Source organism: Camelus ferus, chromosome 13 (genome assembly GCF_009834535.1).
Source record: "Camelus ferus isolate YT-003-E chromosome 13, BCGSAC_Cfer_1.0, whole genome shotgun sequence".
In the NCBI taxonomy this organism is placed as follows: domain Eukaryota; kingdom Metazoa; phylum Chordata; class Mammalia; order Artiodactyla; family Camelidae; genus Camelus; species Camelus ferus.
In genome coordinates this window covers 45,306,570-45,332,784 of record NC_045708.1, presented here as the reverse complement: position 1 = coordinate 45,332,784, position 26,215 = coordinate 45,306,570, and the positions used below count along the sequence as shown (strand labels likewise).

General features: G+C 41.9%; 1 protein-coding gene across 4 annotated transcripts in view; it reads right to left on the bottom strand.

Annotated features, from left to right (window-relative positions):
• The window catches only part of NFIA (nuclear factor I A), a 340,770-nt gene that overhangs the window by 14,629 nt on the left and 299,926 nt on the right, over positions 1 to 26,215 (bottom strand). For 3 of the 4 annotated variants that reach the window (XM_032494423.1, XM_032494425.1, XM_032494422.1), the window contains one exon: positions 17,452 to 17,543. The exons of the other annotated variant lie outside the window; for it this stretch is intronic. In XM_032494423.1, the coding sequence (XP_032350314.1) occupies positions 17,452 to 17,543 (92 nt within the window). The remainder of the gene's footprint in view (positions 1 to 17,451; positions 17,544 to 26,215) is intronic. 4 annotated transcript variants of the gene reach the window in all.

Sequence of the window (26,215 nt, the reverse complement as noted above, 5' to 3'; positions counted from 1 at the left end):
CTCAACCTCCCTGCTAATAAGCAAGGGTCTAGGAGTTCCAAGAAAGCAGGGATGGTCTTTGTAGACAAAAATGGAAGGGGAGCCGGATAAACAGCACTAGGGACTCTGCCGCTCACTTTCTCTTTGAATTTGAGTTTAGCAAGAAGGTGGGTCCAGCAATAACAAAGCAACGCTGCAACACCTGAGAGGTACTCTGTAGCATCTCTGCCCTGGAGCAGTTGTTTCCTGGCAGGTGAGCATACCCGGCAAGACTGAGGGTTGCCCGTGGCATTCCCAGGACCCAGCCTCAGCGGCTGCCTCCCTGCAATGATAGGCGATAAAATCAGAGAAATAGTTCAAAAGTAATTGCTGCTCTGGGGGTTCAGAGAAGAAATGACCTGGCGCAGGGGGGAAGGACTGAGTCCATGGCTGATCTGGTCTCAGTCTGTGCCTCTAATTAAGGATACCTTCCCAGCATGGTGGTTGTGAGGATGAAATGAAATGATGTATGAAACTATGAATGTGTTTTGTCTTTTAACTTAAGTTAAACTAAGCTGTTAAACTAGGGTGATGCCTTGTGTGTGTGTGTGTATATTCTTTTCTGACATGGGGAAGACAGAAACCTCATCTCTACAGGCTAGTGCCTGTAGCTTCTTGGCCTAATGCAATAATGGGCGGTCGCTTTTCTTGGATAAATACAGTAACAGCAAGAGTATGCTGGCTACATCCTCTTTTCTCTCAATCCCTTGAACTTACCCAAGCTCAAATGCTAGAAACATTAAGAACTTTAAAAAATCAAATTAAATGTGAATATGCTTCCAAATAAAACCCTTTGCTATGAACATAGTAAGTTTCTTCTATTGGATAAAGACATGAATAAAAGTAGAATCCACTTAGATGGTATTCTGTAGAAATGAACCATAAAATTCGTTTCTTTGAGGGCAGCAGTTTACTTACAATGACTGAATGAAATCAAGACTTACAACCCTAAATGTTTCTTAGCCTTTGGCCAGGAATGATCAACCAATCTGCAGAAAGATACTAATTTGCATATGAGAGAGTTTCAACTACACCATTAGTCACTCAATCCCAAATTACTGAGAATCATGTGTTCTTTCTTTTGTCATACTTTTGTTTCTCTTCTTTCTTTCTCATAAACATCTATCTAATTTTGACTCTTTCTCCACTGTCCTCTGGACTTCTACATTAAGGGCTGCTGTAGGAAACAGATTACACATAACTGCCTTTGTTTATCAAACATAACTTATTTTTTTTTAAAGTAACTCTGGCAAAATGGTGGATGGGCGAATTTTGAAACTTCAGTGGTTTGCTGACTTTCCTGAGGATTTAATTTCTCCATGCAGCTTTTTGTTCTTAGGAAGACAAAATAATTTGATAGTTGACCTGACAGTTCAAGAAGTTTTACATTCACTAATGAGTTGGTAGCTAGATGCAGATTTAACGTTATTCCATTTATGCTGAATCTTACGGCAAAACAGTAGTCTCATCCTTCTGATTTTCCTTAAGAAACAGAGAGCACAAAATCTGGAAACATGTTTGCTGGATGCAGTTAGATGGAAGGCATAGGATGAAGAGGGTGAGCTATTTCCTGGATGCAAACTGGGTACTTGGAGAAGCTGCCTTCTCTCTCCCACTCCCATAAGAGTTACTCAGTGGTTACAATCCTTCATCTTACTGTGGAGCTTACTTCTGTGCCTGGTTCTTATTCCAAGCAAGCAGCTGGGAAGGGGTGTGAAGGGATAGTCCAGATTTGACAGCACTGACCCCAGAACTGAGGAGCAATGGTGAATCCCATAAGGAGTGTCATTCTGCAGTTCTTGGTTTACAAAGGTCATTGTGATGTAAGGCCCAGGGGGAAAGCCAAGCAAATGGCCTTCCTGGAACATGGTGGGCTTGGGGGGAAGGGGGGGATGATGTTATTAGGAGGGAGGGTTGAAGAGAATTTGGTACATCTTTATTTGGGAAGAGGCCAAGTGAGAGAGAACAGCAAGGCCCCAGCTGAATGGTAATGACGTAGCAAATAGCAACACTCAGAGCTATCCAGATATCAGACAGAACAACTGGCAGATATGAAAATCATTATAAGATGTGAAATTATACCTCTCACTGCTTCATTATCACTATATTTCATAATATTTGTCTAGAAAGGCACACAAAGCCTATCAAGTTAAATTAATCTTAATGATCAATTTTAGTTTTATTCTAATTAAACAATTTCAATTTAATTAATGTGAGCACAGAAATTAGTCAGAATTACAAATGTAAATGTTGAACTTTAAATCAAAGGTCCTCCCTACTCCCTGCCTCCCGTAGAAGCACTTTAAAGTGTTTGCCTCTGAAAGTTGATGGGAGTTTTAACCTTTGTCTGCACTGTGAAGGACAGAAGTTAGAGAAATATGCCACCAAAAGCAGGAGCACAGGCAGAAGGACAGGTTTAACACCCACCCAACCCACCTCCCCCACCACGCACACCCACCCACGCCCACACCCACACAATACTCCTGGCAGTACGTGAAGATAAATTCTGCAAGATGAGCTTTTAAGTTATATGCGTTTGTTCCTCACGATTTCAATGCACCTGGGTCAGTCTAATGGATACGGAGTTTTTGTAAAACACCTTTGTAAAATAGAAGCCGTGCACCTGTATCCTAAGCCACGTATTAAACTACCAGTCCCTTCCCTCCCTGGTGTCAGACAGCCTGCCTCTCAGTGCTGCTCTGCCCCTGATAAGCTGTGGCCTGGTAAGTTGTTTCCACTCCCTGGGCTTCGGCCCTCTTGTTTGGAGGTGCTGCCTTATGAAAATTACACACACTTTATTCTAAAATGTACCTCAAGTCATAGCTGAAAACAATGGAGCCTGGAGTAGAAAATCTTTTAAGAAAATCACCAGCTTCAGTATTCTGTATTTCTATAACTTCGAAAAATACTGGCATCTTAAAATGGGTTTGAAAATGGTACGGGGGTACATGTGTCTTGAGTCATCCTACAAACACATTTAAATAACCTTCCTTCTCTCTTAATAAAAATCCTGAGTTGGGATCCAGAGCTCTAAAAATCTGAGGAAGGAAAGGACCTTAAAGGAAAAGAAAAAGATGGCAAAAATATGGAACAGAAAAAAAAGATACTAAAATGAAATGCACAGTCTCCCCCCCCCCCCCTTTTTTTTCTATTTAGAAAACTTGTCCTGGTGAATCATACTTAGTGACGGGTCTGTAGTGTCGCTGATTCTTGGTCTTAGAAGAATGGTATATGATATGTAAGGTCCTGTGTTCTCTCTCTTATCCATAAAAGAGCCACGACTTCTTTTCCCACAAATCAGCCTTCATCCATGATCCCCCGTCATGACTTGTTCGCAACTGTGTATAAGAACTACTTGACAGCAATCAATCCACTATCACTGTTTGGGGACATTTCAGGAAAGCAGCAGAGTAATTTAACAATATAGTTGATTAGTGTAATAATCATCGTTAAATTTAGTGATGATGGTGGGATTTCCCCTTAAGTTGGTTAATGACCATGGACAACTCATTTCTTGACTGCCAGTGGTAGAAATGGTTTCTGAAATATTAACTTCTGCCCCATGGGAATGACACTTAGCCCATCACATTTAATTTCCGACCTTCACTGAACAGCGTGATCCTAATCCCTTGATTTTATAATCTTAACTAGGAAACATTAAAATATGGATTGACTTCAGTTGGCAGGAATCTTTATGTTCTTTTCACTAAAAAAGCTATAAATCCAATGGCTGACCTTTTATTTCCAGGTCACAAATGACACCCACTCGCTTTGGTCCATTCACACAGGATTTATGTTAGGGTCTACAGGTATAAGCCATGAAAGTTGAACTTTAATGAAATGTCTTTCAAAGATGTGCACTTAACCAAAAATTTCCCACAAAAAATTCGTGGATGGCCTTTTGAAAACATCCATCATATCCTCAAGTTCATTGCTGGCTTCAACGAACTCTGCTTCTCACTGATGGTTAAGTTCCTTCTAATAGTAGCATTTTTCTGAGAATATAAATTAGGCTTGTGTTTGGGATGATAACAGTACCTTAGTTTCCAGTTTAAGTTTCTAAACGGAAAGATTCCTGAAATGTTCTCTTTGCCACCACCATAATTCATCTATCTCCAGCTGAAAAATGTCTCCTGTCCTCTTCCACAGAATCAATGGTATTGATGGGAGGCCTTCCATGTTGTCAATCAGGGAAATGTGATTTGATGGGACCCCCAAGCGGTGGGGGGGGGGGGAATATCAAACCTGCTCAGGTCCACACCATCTGAGTGAGATCAATGTTTCCCATAATACTCTTCCTGTCCTGTAGCACCCTGACTGTCACAATTAATAATGTAGCAGGAGCTGATTAACTTAAGTAAAGTGCTCTCCACTGTGTAAACACATAAAGATCTATGAGGCAAAAAGGAAGGGGGCAGGAAAGAACAAAACGTCATTTTTAATTTTCATGTGGACACATTCTCACTTTCTATTCTTCACTTGTAACAATTACTGTACCAGCCACTCTGAGGGAGTCAATAAATTGATCTGGGTCCTGATGGAGCAGCAGAGCAGACGGATCTGAGACACCATTATCTGCAATGGAGAGTGTTGGGGGCTGGGGTTGCACTTGGGTGGCAGAGGGCAAAGGGGAGAAGTCAGGCAAGGCAAGAAGGCATTGTTCTAGATGCGGAATTAATGCTCGACACGGAGCTTCTGGAATGGATAGATGCATGCGTGTGCTGTGGTGTGCGGTGTGCATGTTATGTGTGTGCGTGCCTGTGTTGGGAATGGATGGAGCGAAAGAAGCCTTCGACTTGGCTAAAGGATGCAGCCTAAGTGATACAGTATGCACCACTTATTTAAGTCCCGGCGGTATTTCAGTCACTCACACCCATCTGCAATTCAATGAGGATCACCACCCCATTAGAACTAATCATGTCAGCTGTGGATCTGACAAAATAAACATTGAGAAACTGTGCTCCCAGGTTCATAACTTGTTTTCGCGATGGGATTTTTTTCCTTCTCTCCCTCATCCAGCATAACGTTTAATAGTTTTTTAATATGAAATTATAACATACACAGAAACTCTCCGTATGCATCCCTCAGCGTATTTTTCCTCACAACCAGAAACTGCAGCTGTTAGCTGAGCTTTAACTTGCTCCTTGGGAGTGTGCTAAGTATGTTCTTAATAAATAAATATCATTCCACTAGCTAATGAGAGGATTAATGCACGACTTATGGAAAACGGACATGGGAGGATGGGGGGAGAGATGACTTAGCTCAGGGGGAAAATTACCAGATTACCTGGGGTTCTCACCACTTTAATTAACATTTCTATGTCTCTACTGGCAATCACAGCTCTCTGGTCCCAAAGATGGAGGAGACGCATCCTGCCTCATGTCTGGTGAGGTTCAATGCTAAGGAGTGAAAAGGCAGCAGCACACGTCAGCTTTCCCTGTGCCAGCGTAGTGGGCTGGGGGCTTCACATTCTAACCATATTGAATTTTCCCAATGCTCTAAGTGGAAGACAGAAATTAATTTATAATTTTATAAATCTGACATCTAAGGGTCAGAAAGGCTAAAAATTAACCCAGGGTCACTGCAGAAGTCAGTTCAGGCTACCATAACAAAATACCATAGACTGGGTGGCTTAAACAACAGAAATTTATCATCTCACAGTTTTGGAGGCTGGGAAGTCCAAGATGAAGGTTCCAATTGATTTGGGGGTCCTATTCCTGGCTTGCAGACGGCTGCCTTCTTGCCAAGTCCTCACATGGCAGAGACAGAGCAAGCTCCCTGGAGTCTTTTCTTCTAAGGGCACTAATCCCACCACGAGGGCCTCACCCACATCTAAACCTAATTACCTTCCAAAGGCTTCATCTCCAAACGCTATAACACTGAGGGTTCGAGCTTCAACATATGAAACTGGTAAGGGGGTACAATTTAATCCATATCAGTAATGCCCTGAGACAAATCAAAAGCAAGTCTGTCTCCAAAGCTTGTATTTTCTCTACTATGTTATAGTGCCCAGGAGAGGAGAGAACCTCCTGACTTTCAGCCTCAGTGCTGCTACGACCTGTAAAATCTCATACCTCACGAGTGTTAAACCAAGCTAGGTTCAGGTTCCTTCACATGCAGAGACCCCCCCGTGCCCCTCCCCTGCTTCTCATCTCCTGCAGAATAAAGTCCAAGTGCCTCACCACTGTATAAAGGCACGCGTGTACTCATGACTAGACCCTGTCTAACTTCCCAGCCTTGTTACTCAACATTCTCTGTCATTTACTTTGTATTAACCAACGTACCAGAACAGAGCAGAGCTCTCCCAACACACACCGCTGTTTCTTTGCACGTGCTGTTCCCCTCTCCTGGAATGGAAGTCTGTCTGTCTCCTTCGAAACTGGCTCATGTGAAATCTCCTCTAGAACGTCTCCCATGAATTCCCAGCCTCTCCCCAGGGTCAGCGACCCACTCTCTGTGCTGCCTGTGGGTTACACACACTTCAACTGTCTCCCTTATCAGACTTACTGTCACTTCTTTCCTTTTCTCCTTAGGAGTCTATGGGCAATGGATGGCAGGGACTGGGTCCCAGGTATCGGTAGGCCGCTTCCCCCCGAGTGTGGTGTCCGGGATACAGTAAGCGCTCAGGAAATTCTGCTTTCTTCTTCTCGCTAAGGACAACCACATGGCTGGTGAGTGGGAGAGGTGAGCTAGGAATCCAGGTATTTAGACTCCTCATCCAGTGCTCCTTTTACTCCTCCAGGATGTACTATGGCCAGCTTCCTTCTCAGATCTCTCTAGTGTGTTGTCCTTCCAGCTGCCCAGTCCCACCCCTTCCCCAGCACGCAGACACACCTGGCCACAGACCCGTGGAAAGGGGATTTCGCTTGAGACGGGCAGAAAGCTGTGTGCCGTGAAGACTGGCCTCAAGTTTCCCTTAACTGCTCAAGGCAAGCAGCCTTTCCAGCCTTGGAAGGCAGCACTCAGCACTCCCCACATCCTTAAGGCAGCGCCTGGGGACCCAAGGTTCCTGAGGATGTCCCTGCCTGGGCTGCGCCATGAGACCAACACATTCAGACTCTGGGGGGTTGGGGGGAGGGGGAGGGCGAGGAACACAGGGCTAGGACAGCCTGTCCTAACCCGGTGTCCCAGCTCCAACCCAGGGATCCAGCTTATCACAAGCTCATGTGATTCATTAGTTAATGTGTAAAGCATTTGGAAAGTGAAAAGCCAATTAGAAGTGCTAAGTTATTTCATCTCTGCTGTAAAGGAAGCAATGTGAAGCCCGAGGAAAAATTCTCATGCAAATATTTTGGGGGAGGCCTGCTCTGCGGAATGTGACTCAATGAATAGGCTCCTTTGAAAGGCTCTACCCCCCAAATGCCACTGATAAAAGAATGTGCCTTCATCCTCAATAAACAAACAGGAAGGTAAACAAGTGGGTGTGGGAAAAGCAGCCAGAAGAGTCATTGAGAACTCACGTGAGATCTTTGAGAATCTCACAGTAGACAGTAGGCCCTGGCCTTCAAACTGTGTGTTGGTAGATCCTTCAAGGTCTTAAACTCATTAGAAGGCCTGGGAAAGCCTGCGTCTGCAAGGAACCTCTCCTAACATGGAGTCATTATTTAGAGTACAGAAACGTTTGGTAAAGCAAATTCCTCTCCGGCCTGGGATTTTTCACATGCAGGGGCTTTGTGGAAAGTGGGAACCCCACCTGTATTGCCTTCTCTCCTCAGAGTTCATGCAGCGGGGCCAATCCACTCATTTTCCTGTTCTCTGAACTCTGTTGACTCAAGCTCAGCAAAACCAGGCTCTTTTCTTTTGCAAAGGAAGCATCTGGTTCCAAGTCATAAAAGAGAAACCCAGAACCCACTGCTGACTGTTTGATAAGCACCTGGGAGGGCACACGGAGGGCACTGTTTCCCAGAGTTCCCCTTCAATTACAAAGGCACATGTCCTTCAACGCAGCCCTTTCAGAGTCCTCGTTTACCAGGAGAACCCTGACCCAGCTCTGTGGGAGCTGGTCTGCACAACACTCCCATACTTCTGCCCAAATCCTGGACTCCAACAGAGGGCTGAAATGAGATGATCACTACACATTCACATACACACACACACACACACACAGCATACACGCCCCCTAGACACACAGGGAGTGAGTGTGCAGGAAAGGCACTGGAAGACAAGCAGCAAGAGATGAAAGGAGTCAAGTGCGACAACGAGTTGAAAAGTGTGTGAAATGAAACCTACCAGGGAATGGGAAAAAGGAAGATGGCAGATACTGCTAACAGTCTACCCATTACCTGTTGCCCCTTCTTTCCGGGGGCAGTTTTGTTTAGGGAGGACAATGTGAGCAGCCCTGGGTAATGAATTATGATCTTAGCCAAACATTAATTTTGTGTTGGCTTTCCTGGCATCCTTTGCAGCGAAAGATTAAAATGTGACCAGTTTTAGTCAATGAGACCTAAACAGAAATTTGCCAACAGGAAACAGGGAAGGAGTACGGCAGGATCTTTGTTGCCTGATGTAAGAGGAATAACAGGGAATGATATGGGTATGATGTCTGGAGCTGCAGCAGCCATTTTGCAACCAGAAGCACCTGCATGTGGATGCTAAGGACAGTGGAGCAGAATGTTAGGAAGAGCAAAGTTTCTGCTGGCATCATGTAGCAGCTTGAAACAACGCCAACAACTACTCACTGACAAGATTCCTTCCTGTGTAAGAACAAAAAACACTTGATTGGCTTAAGCCACACTTAATTGGGTTTTATTCTGTGAGGTAGATACTATTACTGTTTTCATTTCATAGATGAGGAAACAGAATTTTAAAGGGTAACATGTTCAAGATCATTCAGATAAATGGCACAGCCAGGATGTGAAAACAGGTCTAGCCTATTCTCCAGTTCATGAATTTGTTCTTGTTCCCTCAAAGAAATCATGCTGAGTGCCAGGTGCATTTCCCTTAGTGTCCTGAAACTTCCACTGATCAGAAACATCATTATCAGGATCCATTTTGATGGTAGTTCTGCAACTGACACTATGGTTTTCTGACTTCACTGCAAGGCCATCACCTAATGCTGATCAAACTCCTCTCAGTTCTTTACACCCATTCACAGCTTCTTTTTTCAATCTTTGCCTTATTTCATTTTCTATCCCACTTTCCCAACAATCCCAAGGGCTAAGTGAATACAAACAGATGTTTAGTCCTTTCCCTTCTTCTGTGAAACCTAAAATCTCCTATGAAATCTCCCTCTTATCTTCCCCTTCTCTACTGATCTTATTTTAATACTGGAAAAGAAGCAAGCAAGAAAGGAACCACTATTTACTGAGAATCTACTGTGTGCCAGATCCCATGTAGGCACCTTAATTCTTTCAACAATCACCAATTCGCTTCAACAAAGAAGCTTTTCCCAATTTTTTTGGAGCCAGGCAAAAGACAAACAAACAAAAAGGCTAAAACCAAACCAAGACATGCGGCAAAAATGATGGGCTCTCTGAAGTACAAGAACTGAGGGAGAAGAAGGAGACCAGGACCTAGAACAGAGGCTCTTGCTCCGGCCAGCTCCTTGTAGCTGAGGACGACTAAAACGTGCCACCAAATTAAAACTTGAAAGACAAAGGTTCTGTTTATTGAGAAGTTTACTTTAAGAGTGTCTTATAGCCTGTCCGTGAGTTGGCGGCCAAGTGTCTGTGAAGAGAACATGTCAAGAACTCACAGGCTGACGCGGGAGCTGGGAAGCTAGGAGGAGTCACTCCTGCCCACAGCAGGAGGGAACAGACTTCAGGGGTAACTCATCTCTGCCAAGTGGTGCTACCTATTTAACACCGATGGCAGGAGCCAAGAAAGTAAGAGAAAAAATGACCAGGTGTCGCCTTTCCCTGCAGATTCTGGGAGTAACAACTGTCGCAGTCCTTACCACCCTCAGGGACATGGCTTCCCCTTGGGAAGTCACTTCTTCATTGGCGCACACGTTGGCTTCCGAGGAGAAACGGTGTGCAGGGCAAGAATGGATGTGCCCAGCTGAATGAGGCTTTGGGAGTGCCTTTAGGGCAGATGCAATGGAAGAATCCACGAGATTATGATCTTGTGGAGGTTCTTGTCCTAATTGGTTGGATGGTTACTACTTTAGATCCCGTGTTTGGCAGGGAGGTTCTGCCCGCACCCACACAGCAGCATGTGAGGACGTGTTGACTGATCAAGTCCTTCTCTGATGGGGCACACTGAAGGGAGTGGTGTGGGCTCTGGAATTGGAAGCGGGTTTGTGTCCTGGCTCTACCAACCCCTGGCTCTGTGGTTGGGTTCTGGGGAAGTCACTTCCCTCTCTTTAAACCTCAGTTTTTGAACCTGTGTAATGGGTATAACAATAATAATGGCTTTGTCTACTTCAGAGGGTTGCTCTGAAGATCAAATGAGAAAATACTTTTGTAGTCCAGGAAACACTGTTTAAATATAAGAGTGTAGTTATCAACCAAGCAACAAATGCAATAATTTGCTGAGCGTTCAACAGGTGTCAAGCATGTATCTTCTCTACACTAACAGAATTTAAGACTAAAGATAACCATAAGAGGTAAATAAATTCAGTTCTTACCATTTTACCATTAATAAACCAGACTAGAAAAACTGATTTACCAAGAAAAAATTTAAAAATTACCCCAAAATGAAGCACACATACTACTAAGTGATGAAGTAAAGCTCCAACCAAGATCTGAAAGGAAGGCTCACAGTGTCAGCTGCTCTGCTGCTGGGGCTCTGGGCAGAGGCTGGCTGTTCTCACAGATGTGGACTAATATCATTAGTAAAGGTCTTTTTCCCAGGCAGGATGAGAGAATGAGCTCAGTCTTGACTTCACAGATGCAGGAACAAATAGGAAACTAGGTCAGGTCTTCAGAAGAACCCAGTGCAGCATCGGTCCTACTCCTTGATGTTAAGAGGATGCGTCAATTGCAGACCATAAAGAGAAAGTGGCCGGTAACCTTTCATTATGAAACAGTGAAGGATGCAGATCGTATCTGGGAAAGAGAGAAGGTCTGGAGACAGACCGGTGCAAATCCTGCCATGGGACAAGTGTACTCTCTGAAACTTCAGTTTCCTCATCCGTAAAACAGGAATAGTAGCATCAAGCTTAGAAGGCTCTGAGGCTTGGAGCGAGTGCGGGCACTGAACCTGGCATGCTTCGGAGCCTAATACAGAATGCCCATTTGGCCAATTAACTTTTTTCGAAAGTTAGGAGTCAGTGGAATTTTATCTGCCATTCCTCTCCAATCTTGGGAGTTTTTTGCTGCATGGGCTTGTAACAAAAATGCTCAGAGCCAACTCTAACTAGATGGGGGAGGAGATATATATATATATATATATATATATATATATTCTCTCTCTAAGGAAATCTGAGTTTCTTCCCTTTGCCACTCTCCAGTTGCTCCTTGAACTTCTGTGTGGTACCTAACCTCCTACAGGCAGGCAGCTGGGGTCAGGGTAGGGAGGAGGCAGGGAATGGCTTCAGCTAATTGCAGTGTAATCTCAAGTGCGCTTGGTGAGAACATTACACAAGGAGGGGTGTTTCTTGGAAATGAGGGCTGAGGGGAGTTCTGGCTGATATGCCAGCAGTGGGAAAGGATTTTAATTTTATCTGCTTGGTCCAGAGAAGACAGAACTCAACGTGTCTCTCTTCTTAAGATGGGCTAAAGCCTTATCGACCGGCTCATGGCCAAAATTAAAAGTAGAAAAAAAAAAGGTAAAATGTATAGGAACCAGAATCATATTATCAGATCAAAGTTAGACAAGGACAGAAAAACTACCCAGCCTTTGCTGCCGCTTCCACTCTTTGGAAAGTTCTTACACCCAACTCTGTGGTCTCGAAGCCTCTTGGGCAAATCCTTACTGTAACCAGCATCACATTGCATTATTAATCTTGTTATTGTCATTGCTATTATTTTTCACATCTGTTTCCTCTATTAGACTTTGAACAACTTGAGGAGAATTGTTATTCCCAGCATTCTGTAGGCGTAGGGAATGTAGTCAGAAATGGTGAGTGATTGATGAGAGGAACTTTCGGAAGTTTTGCAGATTGCCCGAGCTTTGCCCACGTTTCTCAGGCAGAGCTTCAGGAATGTGACACACGGAATGGCAACAGATCCAAACACTCTCCATATCCACCACCTCCCCGCGTTCCTTGTGCACCCTCACCCGAGGCGGACAACGGGTGCCATGCCCACAACTGAGCTCTGCAGGGACCTCTTCAGATCAGCAGGTTTCCAGCACGGTGCAGTGTGTGGCTTGTGCATACATTTGTAAATTTCATGAGGCAAAGGCAGTCACACTGCTTGCAAGTCAGGCAGCTAAATGATTTATTAAGCAAAGGTTACAGCACCTGTGCCTTTTCGTCAACAAATCAGGCCCATGCCATGCCCAGCGATTCTTCTAATAACCCAAATGGTAATTCGGTTTTAAATAGCATTTCAGATACCACAATTCTGTTGATGCAGAACAGTGATAGATTTGGGTGGCAAGGAAGAAATGCCTGTTTTTAATATTGTTTGCACTCATTTTTCATTTTAAAGAATTAGTCCTCATTGGTGTTCTGCAGGTTAAGCATTTTATTTGAACATTCTGATGAAACTAGAACATGAATGAAAATGAGTTCTTTGCTCAGTACTTCTGTGTGGGAATTGGTATTTCTATTTATTACCTGATGATGAAATATTAACTCTTTTCCTCTAAATAAATGCCTCTTCTTAATGGCTCATGTTTTCAGGGATCAGATTAAATCATGGGATGTAATTGAAATGGCCATTGGCTTTCTGCTACTTGAGACGATGGCGTGAGCTCTCTTATGTCATTTTGTGGATGTGCAGAGGACATTAATAGTGTCCAAAGTGAAGTAAAAGCTCTATGCCCCAGACACTTTTCTATATGTTAACATCAACTGTCATGGGAAAGTATTCAAAAATAAGAGATTTAGGGTGGGAGAGTGGTCGTGGTTTCTCAGAACAGACAGGCGTTCTAAAGGCTGTAAGGAGGTGGCCACCCCCACGTTAACGATGGGTCACGAAACGGAGGAGGAGAAGGAAAATGAGAGGCACAGCATGACTGTAGCAGAGGTAGCAGGCAGTGAGGCAGATGAACGGGACAGATCACTCGGCAGGAATGTTCGGACAGAGCCAAAAGCTGGGGGGAGACACACAATGCACTCGGAGGGCAGTTTGAAAGAAAACTAGTTCAAGGCAAGGCTAAAGAGAAGGCGATTCTGTCTCAGTGAAGGGAGGAATTCTCTGGAGGAAAAAAAATAGACTGGAAGGGAAGGAGGAGGAAAAATGGCTTTCAATTATCCATGTTATCCTTCCCTACCAATCATTACAGATGATGAATAGGTGCAATAAAAGCCAATATTCAATTTTTCCAATTTACATGGAAAGAAGGCCATAATATATTGTTAAGAGGAAGAAACAGCAGGTTACCAAACAATGTATATAATATGATCTCGTTTTTGCAATATATTGGTGTGCACAGAAACAGCCTGGATGGATGGATGCAGAAATGTTAACAGTAGGACTACAAGTGATTTTTATTATTTTTCCCATCTGTATTTTCCACAATTAATATGTATCATGACTGTAATAAGAAAAAGTCATTATTTCTAAACTTCCTTATGAATCATTTAGATTCAACCCCCTACCCGCTGACTACCCACTCTGTGCCGGACATGAAAGCCAGTGCTTTTGGAGAAGTCAGCACACAGTAACAGTAGATTCTGCTGATAAACAGTCCACTTTTCCTGGCGGTTTTATAGAATTTTAGGCTCTTGAGAGGTGAAAGGGCTGTTAGGGTTTATCTAATGATTACATTTAAAAAATTGTGGTGAAATACACATGGCATGAAATTTACCATCTTCATCATTTTTAAGTGGACAGTTTAGTGGTGTTCAGAGCATTCACATTGCTGTGCAACCATCACCACCACCCATCTTCAGAGCTTTTTTCATCTTATAAAACTGAAACTCTATACCACTGAACAATAACTCTCTAGTCCACCCTCTCCTCAGCCTCTGGCAACTACCATTCTACTTTGTCTCCATGAGTTTGACTACACTTGGTACCTCACGTAAGTGGAGCGGTCCAGTATTTGTCCTTTTGTGACTGGCGTATTGCACTTTGCAGAATGTTTTCAAAGTTCATCTATGTTCTGGCATATTGCAGAATTCCCTTACTTTTTAAGGCTGAATAGTATGTATTATACCACATTAAAATGGCATATACATAATAAAATGTATCTACCCCATTTTGTTTATCCATTTATCTGTCAGTGGACACTTGGGTTGTTTCCATCTTTGGCTACTGTGAATAATAGCCAAAATAAGAATGTGGGTGTACAAATATCTCTTCAAGGCCTGGCTTTCAGTTCTTTGGGGTATATACTAGTGATGAGATTTTGATGCAATTTCAGATTTAAAACCAGGGACTATGCCAGTGATACTCCTGAGAGCTGAGCATCTGTCTCTGCCTGAATATCGGCAGGGAAAGGTGTTCCCTGGCTCATCAGCAGGCAGCAGGGGACCCGGGTTGGAGAGCACAGGCAGAACTGGGGGTGCATTCATGCCCCACTCCTCACCACTGTACGGCCTTGGGAGAAGTAGCAGTCTCTTGAGACCTCAGGGTTCACATCTATAAAGTGGAGACAACTACATACACCCTACTGGGTGGCTGTCAAGATTCGCTGGATAACGTACCTAAGCTACCTTGTACACAGAAAGTGCTCAATAAGTAGAGACTATATATAATCAAAGAATTTTTTTTTTAAAGAAAGGTCTTATGATAAGCTGAAAGCTGCCTACTTCAAATGTCTATGCATTAGTTCAACTTTTATCTGATGGAAAAAAACCAGAGACCATATCTAATCCGTATCCTATACATTGATGCTTCAAGTATTTGAAGAAATTTCTTTGGGAGAAAGGGAGCCCATATTATTTTGCACTTGTTTGTGGATTTACGTGCACTATACCTCGTCTGCATTTTTAAAGCTCAAGTATCTGCCTGGGTGACTCTTCAATTCTTATTTCTTTAAAGGTAGAAAAAAGTTTTGTTTTCCCAGAAAACTTTTCCCATAATTTGATTAATACACATTTCATGCCTTATTAACAAAAATATTTCTATAGAAAAATGCAAGCTTGCCTAGGAAATTACTAATCTGCAGGCCATGTTCAAATTATGTCTTAAAAAATTCCCGTAAAAATGTTTTCCTCTTCTGATGTCCTCTCAAAAAGATTATTTAAACAAATTATTTTTATTATCTATATCTATACAAGCCTACCACCTTAAGTGGTTCCAGAAAGTAGTTCTTCTTTTTTAAAAAGAGTTTATATATATATATACACACATATACACACACACACACACACACACACACACACACATATATATATATATACACCTTGAATTAAAATATTTAGAGCACATAATTTTTATCTCAGGATGTTTTCTTGGGAAAAAATGATAACTCCATTAGCACAGCTTCTCATAAGACAATTGGGGACGGCTTTCTTCAAGCCAAATGTGGCAGGTGTCACTGTGATAAGAGACATTTAAGCTGCTGTCCCTATGATGCCAAATAGTTAATGGAAACTCCCCAAATTCAGTTCCAGATGCCAATACTGGGTCCACATGACATCATCCATCCAGATGCGTAGAAAATCTGGATTTTTAAGAATTGAATTTTTGTGGTCAGCATCATGAAGACTCAGTTTCTGGGTTAGATAAGGCATTTGCGAAACAAAGCCATACTGGACTAGAGCATGTTTTGATTATAGAGAAACAAATTGAATGGAACGCAGGGTACAATTTCAGTGCTGTGAATCACAGCCTAGATACAAATACTATGGAAAATACAAACGGGACATTTCCAAACTGCAATTTTGAGGTTCTTAATGGGGTAAGCTGAGCCCACTGGTGCTCTGAGAAAAGCAACCATCCAATATAAAGCCACTATCCCCAGTTCTCCCTTTCTCATTGAACCTGATCCCTCGAGCCAAAAGTACAAAATGAAATGTTCTTTTATTTTAATGCTTTCAAGGTAATTACTCAATTTCAGATTCACAAGTATTTGAAGGTATGGGAAAATAAGCAATAAACTTGAAGAATTCTATGGGAGGTACTGAACAGGAGATGTTAATCCCAGACGCCAGGTACCTGCCAGTTTCAGAAGAAACAGCAGAAGTGGGAAGTTCAAGAGTTAACCTTCTCCCTCCCCTCTCTGCTGCCCCTCTCCACCCAGCTGCCTCCTCTGAGGCTGTACTTTCTGTGACCCTGCTTCAGTGTAAGGAAGGCTTCAGATGCAATGCAGTTTAACCCAGCGCTGTCAACACAGCAATAAACTAAAACCCTTCACAGAGAAAGCAAATGGACCCAGGAAAGCAAATCTATCTCGTTCATAAGCACCTGCTCACAGTGTTACAAACAAAGATGAATAGTTATAAATTAGGCATCTGGAGATTACACACCCAGACATATGCACAAAATAACTCAGAGAATTTTTTTCAGACACCGTGTTGAGAACCTCAAAGAGAAAATACTTTCTTTATGTCAATTATGATAATATACAGTCACGTTCTAATTAGGAAATCAGAGAGTAGTTTCTTCCAAAACCTGCATCCAGCTCTAGTTCACAAATCTCTAAGTATCTTTATATCTACTACCTTTGAATTCCAAAAAGTCTTTCCCTGTTTCTCAATTAACAGCAGCCATTCCAAAACTTTTAAAAGACATTCTTTCTCCTTGACCTCTACTAGCACAAAAACACAACTATCTATTGAAAAACAAGCTCTAGATGTCCTGGCATTGTCTTTTTTCAATCATCTACCTCAAAATATGACATTATATTCACATACCTTCCCCTCCCACCCCACCGGGCCAGCGCAGCCAGTAACAAACACGTCCTATCTCTGCACCAACACCAGCAGCTTAACAGGGCTCAGGAATCCTTTCTTTTCCTTTCTCTTAGGAAGTCTGCCAGGTTCCGGGGACCCTATAACAAGTACAGGACAGTGGCAGGCCCCCGCCTTCCCAGCTTGCTCTCTGATGTCGCCGGCTGCCGGGCGGTCTTTCCAGGTTCCACGGGGGCCTACTTCTGTTTGCTTGCACGAAGAGAGGCATGCCTTCCTAAAAGAGGGAGCACACACCGTCTAGCCCTGGGGACAGTCTCTTCCCACAGCAAAAGCAGTTCTGGCACAGAAGCCCTCCTCTTCTACCCCCTCAACGCGAGAAGCAAAAATCGCAGGCACTGTTTTCGACGATTTCTGAGAACACATGGAAATGTGGCTGAAGGGCCAGGGCAGGTTGGGGTCAGCAAGAAAGGGGACCGAACAGGGGCTGGGGAATGCAGCCTGTTGTGCCGGAAGACGAGTTGCAATGCACCTGATGGATAAAACAAGCTGCACCACATACAGAAAAGATGAGAGCGGCCCACCTGTGTCTGTTGAGGGATATTTACAAAGCTTGGATCCCGTGGTCCAACACTGACGAATCGGTTTGCGGGGGAGGTGCTGGGTGTCGAGTAGGCTGTGAAGGGAAGGGACACATGCGTTCAGGAAGCAGCACGAGATTGCACACACAAACAACACCAAAACACACAGTCTCCGAGCCTACACAGCTGATTAACAAGGAAATGTGCAAACGCTGTAGCTAGCAGAGGGATCTGGCTAGCAGGGGCATTTTTAGACAGTCAAAAAGGGAAGGAGGGTTGGCTTCCAAAGACTGTTGGAGTAAAACGAGGTCACACTGGTGCTCACGTGAGCTCTTTTCTCCTTCCATCATATGAATTAGAACATGCAGGACACTGGCAAAGTATACTTTCTGAGTTAAACATGAGCTTTGGGGTCAGAAAGAGTTATCCCCGTCTTTAAAAGCACAGGAGAAAGAAATTAGGTAGAAAGGGGAGGAAAGCAGCTCATTTTACAACCTTGCTTTTCATGCTATTACCCTCCTAAAAATCATGAAACGTTCCTGTGCCCCTTTCTCTAAATATGGGAGAGGAGTCTTTGTAGAAGGAATTGGGTTCTCCGGAAAGGTGGTGGGAAACCGTTTGGAACAAGCTGTCTTTACGGGCTCGGTGGAATGTCTAGAATTTTATGAGGTACAAAATGTGCTTATAGTATTAACATTTGTAGTCTCCCCCCCCAGAACCCTTCCGTTCAGGCACAAACCCTCAAGACCCCGTGTGAACCCGGAACCTCAGGTACCACACCTCAGTCTACCATCCTTCTTACAAGTACATGAAAGTTTTGCTGTTGGTTTTTATAATTATATTTAAGAGCTTCATGCACTCCACTTTAGTGAGAAAAAATGCTGTGGTTTCAGTGTTTCATTGGCTCATGTATCTGAATATTTTGTTTCTTGGTGTCCTTCAGTTCACTTCTTTACCACAAACTCCAAGGATTTATACACATTTTCTTCTTACTAGACTTTTTGGATAGACTATTGCTTAACTTCAAATTTCTCATCAATACTTGTAAAAGGCCTCAATTTTTGGACTAACTCAAGTCACACACCATCTAAAAGATGAAAAGGATTTGCGATTTTTAAAAAACACAGATAACTGAGGGAATAATACCAAATTCTTTTGCCACATTTTTTTTTCTTTCTTGACATCATCGGTTCTTCTTTGACTTTGTTTTACAGAAAACTGCTCAGACTTTCTGTTCCCCTCATTAAGCACATCTAGAGGTAACATTTCCACCAATCTGGTGCAAGTCCTACTGGCCACCCTTGGTAAGAGCTAAGTCACCCCCACATAGCTGTGATGGTCACGTGGTGTGGCTGTGTTAAACCAGGATGGAACAGAGGATGAACATGAGGGTTCTCTGATGTCTGTGAATAAGAAGCCTTTTGCTGTGGTAGTATTCATTTTTGTAGACTTTGTCCAATAAGAGCTTTCTAGAAAATGTTCTAAATGTATGATGTGCTGTACTGTGTAGCAATGTGAACCTGCTGGTCTCTTCCCCAGCCCATCTTATGTCAGACCAACCTGCACAGACCGGAGAAATGCCCCTGCATTCAGTCACTCTGGATGTGCCTCTCACTCACTCACTGCTATGGGGGAAATCTACTTTTTTAAAAAGCTCAGTAAAATACTCTTTATTAATTGGTTCATTCAGCCCATGGCTCTACTTTGATACGCTTTCAGAAGTCTCAACAGAAAGTTACATATTGAAAATGATGGACTACAAGTTACCTGGTAGTGAATTTACCTGCTCTCAGGGCACAAAGAGGATGTGGGAGAGATAAGGAGGAAGCTAGGAGATAAAATAACCTGTTCAACCTGTTAGCAGTTAGGAGGGAAAAAAGTGTTCTTTTACACTTGAATAGGTAGGTAGGTTGAAAAGGAACAAAGAGACATGAAGAATAAGCTAAGGTTCTAAGATGATAGAAGCTGGACCATGAGGTCTTGGTTTGCTGGTCCTGGTAGAACAGAGTGCGATGCCTGCACTGGTCATTGCAGACACACAGCAGGGTTTCCTATGACATTTTTAGCACACTGGTGACATCAGAAACAAGTACGCTGATTGATCCTAGGATACATGGCGTGTGTGTGTGTGTGTGTGTGTGTGTGTGTGTGTGTGTGTGAAGATGGTTCTCTGTTGACCATACGTAGCCTTAAATCAGGAAAGGTCTGTATTACATCCCATTCTCTATTTTTGCCAGACATAAGTTTGCCATTTTGAAAGACAGGTTAGCATACAAATAACTTAGCCACTCAAAATTACCACGAGACTAACCCCTGGGCATTGTCCCTTCTTCAGTCATGAGACAAACCTTTCGGTCTTAGTTTTGAAACATCCCAGAAGGCCTTTAATGCTCTCATAGGCTACTAAAACGGCTTCAAATCTTATACTGGTTTTTAAAAAAGAGACCAATGCTGAGAGAGGTGGTGATGTGTTTGCATTTTTTAAAAAAAGGATATTACAACTACAAAAATCTGGGGATCTCTGAGTACCCAAGCCATCGAATGGAACAAAAAGTGCCCAGGGAAATTTATTCTATAGAAAGTTGATTCTGGGAAAAATCAAGGACACAGGAAAAACAAGGGAAGGAAGAAAGAAAGTCTGACTCATCTTCCATTATTGTAGCTACAAGAGGCAGAGAGTGTGTTCACCTATAACAGGATGTAGTCCCAGAGATGATATGACATTAGTTGAATTTGATTTCCCCAAAGAAACAGTGGAATGAGGGAGTTATCCTGTTGAACAAAAACCTCAGTTGAAACTTTTTATTAAACAACCACATTTACCATGGTGAATCAATTACACACGCACAGTTAAGAGCTTTCAACATGAATATAAAATCAAGTAGAGGGGGCAATGTGGTAATTAATTATATACAACTGTGTTTACTAGGCTATTATATCACATTCATATCTTTCTTAATTATAATTTCTGCCTGCTTACAACAGCAATAATCGCATGCTATGGGAGGAGTTTCAGGAAATGATGAAATCCAGAAAACAGCTTTCTGGGAAGATTACTGTAGGCAGTTTTCATGATTCTAGAGGGAAGATTCAGGGGCATTTGATGACTTTCTGATAAAGTCAACAGGGAAATCAGTTTGCTTATATAATACCATTGTAAGAGTCCTCATGGCAAACATGACTATTAGAAACCAAACTATTGATTATTTGCCTGCTTCTGAAACAGTGTTTGCTTTTTTTTCAGCGGCCATGTTACCTACATGAGCGATGTGACCATGGACCATTTTCCTAACATTGCGGAAGAACATTTCTGCAAGAAGCTTCCACCAGCTCTTGTTTGAGCTAATCTGATCATATGTTTTCTCTTTCTAATGTATTTCTTCAGATTATCCAAGAGTCTTAGTTTGGCCTTAGCCACAGCGGTAAGTATCAAAATCCCAAATCAGAATTTGATCCCATATCCAGAGAATGCCTTTCCTCTGCGTCACTCACTTTGTATCATATGCATTGCTAATTCTATGATCCTTCGCTTAGTCAGTACAATCCCCTCCTCAGTATGATCAACTGGAAAAATGGTCAGAGAACGGTTCCTTCTTTATAAGCAAGAGGCCTCTGAGGATGCTGGACTCTGTCTCCAGAGGGGCTGTGGGATGGGCATGGAGAATGGCAGGGGTCCCCCAGTAGCACTGCTCTTTGCAACTCTGCAGGCGTTCCCTGGGAGAGAGCCGCTAAGTCCTCTGAAAGGGATGTACTGCCTGCCTGCAAGCCAAAGAGAATTCTACCTTGTATTGTTCCCAAGGTCTCTGGCTTTTTGTTTGTTGTTCGTTTGTTTCCAGAATGAGAAGGAATAAGGGATGTGTCTGGATAAAGGAATAGTGACATTTCCAGGTGAATCAGTTTCTAGTCTGTGGTAGCCTTCACCCAACAATCATTCCTCATCATGGGGTAAAGAAAGTGGTCAAACTGTTCTGAACAAAGATGCTTGGAGCGTTCCTATTTTTGGAAAAAAATATGACTAAAAGCCAAGATATTAAAATATTTGTACCACTGTCAGTAGATGTTTCTTTAAGATAGAAACCGTTATCGATAAAACCACTCCAATCTGACAGTCTAGAAAACGTGAGCGCATCGGCTTGCTTTGAAAGTAGGCAGCCAGATTCCAGATCGGGTTCAAATTTAGCAACCCCTGAAATGTGTGTAATCACTGAAAAACAGAACAGGGAGAAAGTTTCGATAGGTTTCTGTATAGAGCCTGGGGTGAAAAGAGACCTGCTCTTTGGATGGAGCCCCTCCAGTGTCCACAGAGCAAGCGCCCACCGGGAGGCTGAAGCAGCCTGAGTGGGGTGGTGGCCGGCTCCTCTGCCAGGCTGGGAGCAAGTGACCCAGTGAGGCACCTTGCCAGAGAAGGGGATGTTAGAGAGCTAGTGAGCTTTGACGTTCTGAACTTACTTCCAGACACAGGAAGCAGTGAAGTCCCCTAAACCCTGGCAGACATGAGCTTCGTGTTGTTTCCTCAGAGACTCCCATGACATAAAAGGAGGGAATACCAATCCTTCATTCCCTTAAACTGCACCAAGTCTAACCGCTGCAGTGCGTCGAAGAGAGAGATATCCATAGTCTCTCCCTCTCTGTCTGTCTCAGCACCTGCTCTGTGCCAGGCTCTGTGCTGAGCATCATGGGAGATAAGATGGTGAGCAAGACACATCACTATCCTAGAAATGTTAGGGTCTAGTGGGGAGAGATGAGTGCAGAAAATGAGCGCCTACAAGTAATATAAATAAAAATCTGAGGGGTGTTAAAGGACAGAAAAGTGACACCTGGCTGGAGAACAGGAAAAGTTTTATAGAAGAGATGGAGATGGCGTTCGTGACAGGCTGTAAAAGGCGTGCCGTTGACAAGTTCAGATGGATTGGGGGTCACAGAGGAAGCAGTACAAGCAAAGGAATAGAGGTGGGGGACGGGGGCGACAGTCATGGAGGGAAAGGAGAGAAGACGGGACGTTGCAAAGGACACTGCCATATGATCAGGGAAGATAAAAATGTAAGGATCAGACACGAGAATGTTTGAAAATGGAGGAGAAAAAGTCTACTGAATTTATTTTTTCTTTTAAGAGGAAGAAATAATTTATAAAATCAATAAAGATACAAAATTTCCATTCTAAACACCGTCACAGGTAGACCTCCTAACACTAAACCTTTCGCCTCACAGCTCAAAGTCAATATGCGCTTGATGTGTTCCCTTGTGTTGAGAAACTGAGACATATTTATATGTGGGGATTTCCCTTTAAAAATACTGGTCACAAATTCAGTTTCCTTCAGATAGACTTACTGTGCGACTCAACACCTGCCCAGGAATGGGCTAGCTTGCTGGACAGAAGTAATCCAAACAAGTTTAGGAACTCAGACTTGAACAGATCCCTGTGTCTTCAAACTGCAGTTTTATTAAATGTTTATCAGTGACACCTGATGGTGCATGAGAAGGCATTCAGCTGCAAGCTGAAGCAGTGAGATGACTAAATACTTAACTTAAGTCGTTTCTGGAATCTTTTCTTAACTGCACTATCACATGTTATTGTTTTTTAAAAAGCCCTGGGAGAAAACTTTCCATTTCTAAAACGAAAAATGTGGAAACTCTTAGAAAATAGATTGGCTGGTTTCTAAATGAAACCCATTACAATTGAACTCGTTTGGGAAACTGAACAGCATTATTTCTTGCCAGATCACAACAACAACAACAAAATGCTGGAGGATATTGGAGCGGTTTTCCTTTCGAAGAAATCTATCAGTATTGACAAGTTTACAGGGCCTGGGTTAGCATTATTAATCTCATTATACAGCCAAGGAAATGCGTACAGCCTTTGCTGACATGTGACCCAGTACTCAGAGATTTAGAAATTCCCACATGATTGAATGGATGTTACAGTTTTTGCCCAGATGTTTGGAATCTAGAAGATAACCACACTGCACTTCCATTATTTTGATCACGTCTGTGCAGTCAGTTACCTCGTTCTGTGATCTCTGCTAATCTTTTGTTTCTACAAACAAGTTACCATCACCAACAAAAAAAAAAACACGGCCTTCAGGGCATGAAGTTAAAGCCTACTTATCGCTAGTAAATTACTACAGAATAACATGCCCACAAGCTTCCTTCCTGAAAAGCTAATGAATTCGAACTTTAATATATGAGCATTACTTACCATGTATGGTAACGATTTGCATGAAATGTTTAATGTGCCAAGAGTTCACAAAAATCATGAAAAGAATCAATTTAGGCAGACGGCTTTGCTCTGCTGGTCCTTCTGCTTGTGTTAGGGATCTTCATAGGGGTAAGGGCTCAAGCTACATCATGGTTTGGGATAAAAGTTGAAGAAAGGAAAGTACGAGACAATCCACACAGAGAGAAGAGGATCAGAACAACTTGTAAACCGGAGGTGTTTTGACGTGTTACCAAAATCTTTGTGATAAAGAGGCCCTGTACAATGAGTGTTTCCTGTACAGTCGACTTAAACTGCCTATAATAGTCTCTTTTTCATAATAACTTTAAAGGATAGGAATACAGCCTTGTTTCAGTTCATTTAAGTTTATAATAAAGACTATTCCAAATGCTATGTCATTTATTTTCATGTGATGTTGTCTGTTGTTCAACTGATAGAACATGTTTATTGATCAGAAGCAACAACGTATACACGTAGGCACAGGGGAGAGTTATATTGAAGAGTCACAGGGAGTAAACCCTGGATTCAGCTGGCGTTTACTAAAAAAAAAAGAAACTCAGGTTAATATATTGGATCCCTCCCCTCTTGAAAGGCTTCTGCAGCCTCTGCAAAGGTGGTGTAACTTTGGAAGCCTAATTCTGGGACTTTATTCCAAACAAATACTTAAAAGTACATATCAAGATTTATGCTCTAAGATGTTCATTACAGCATGACTTATAAGCACAACAATTGGAACCAACTGATAAAGTGAGTGTTTCATCAATATGTTGAAATATTGTAGCCATTAAATATATGTTAAAATGACATGCTTATACTATGAAATAAAATGAATAAAATTAGTTTACGTATATATGTATATACATACACACATAGATGCACACACACATATATTATGATCAATTACGTTCAAGATATGCACAGAAAGTGACTGGAAAATATGCACAGAAAGTGATTCTCTCTGAAGAGTGGGACTATGAGTGATTTTAAAATACCTTCCAGTAATTTTTAATCTTAAGTAAAGACAAATAGAACCGGAAAACCCCAAATAATATTTTTAGTTTTACAGCAGCGCAATGTAGTCAACAGAAAATGAATTTTAGAATCAGAAAATCCTGGATTGAATCCATTCAATCTCTTACAAGAAATGTAACCTTGGCAAGCCAGTTAACCTCTCTGAGCCTCCACATACAAAGAGTCTAGCATAATAAATATTATTCACTCACAAGATTGTACTGTGTAGCACAGGGAAATACATACAGGATCTTGTGGTGGCTCACAGAGAAAGAGAATGTGACAATGAACGTATGTATGTTCATGTGTAACTGAAAAATTGTGCTCTACACTGGAATTTGATACAACATTGTAAAATGACTACAACTCAATAAAAAAATGTTAAAACAAATACTATTCACTCTAATATTCATAGCCCTTTAACTAAGGCTTCACCACCACAATGTCTAACGGGCCACCCTCTCCACAGAAGCAATCAGGGAGTGATCCGTAAGCAGAGGCTTAGACAATGAGATGAGAAATCTCTAGAATTCCACTGCACTGAGTATTAAAACAGCTGGAGAAAAATCATCCAATCAGGGACTACTGATTCCAAATCTGATTAATGGTGTTACACTCCAAGATATCTGCCTTCCACCAATTAAAAAAAAAATTCTCAAACCTCTCAAAGATTAAGGTTATGATCAGACTTGTAAATAATCTATAAGGGTGTAAGCTGACACAGCTTTTCTGAAAATAAATTTGGTAATGTGCACCAAGAGGAATATTCATACTGTTTATACTAGTAATTTCAATTCAAGAAATCTATCCTAATGAAATTATTCATTAATATATGATGTTTGACCATATGCTGGAACATATTCTATAGGTCGGGACAAAGGTTAATCTTCTATGGTTGGAGAATAAGTAAAAATTATTTAAAATCACATTTCCTAGCCCTTTTTTATGAAGTATGAAAAGGTATAAATATTAGTTAAGAAAATAACATACAAAGTATTATATTCAGTAGGTCACAATCATTTTATATGTCTCTGTGTGTATATATACACACAAATATACAACCAAACATGCACTGAAAAAGAATGGGTGAAAACCAGATCAACATGTTAACAATGGGTGATTATAGAAAAACATAATATTCTTTTTTATACTTTTCTATATCTTTCATTTCCTACATCATCATATATCGCCTTACAAAGAAAATCTTAAAACTTAGCTGTCATTTCAGTCATCTGAAAAAATTAAAAACTGAGACAAAAATAAGACCTGAATGGGTTATGAGAACCTAGATGAATGTAATGGACAAACAATGGATTGACAGTCTTTTTCTTACTGACTTTAAAAACCTCTACAGCAGATAATTTAGCCCTTTGCCACATGTGTTGCAAATATCTTCCCCACTTTATCACTGTCTTTTGACTTTGTTTATGGTGTTTTTTTCCAATGCATAAATTTTTAATACTTTTAGAGTAGAATTTATTAGTTTTCCTTTCATGGATTCTCCTGTTTTGGTATTATTTGAAAGGCCTTTTTAGTTCCAAT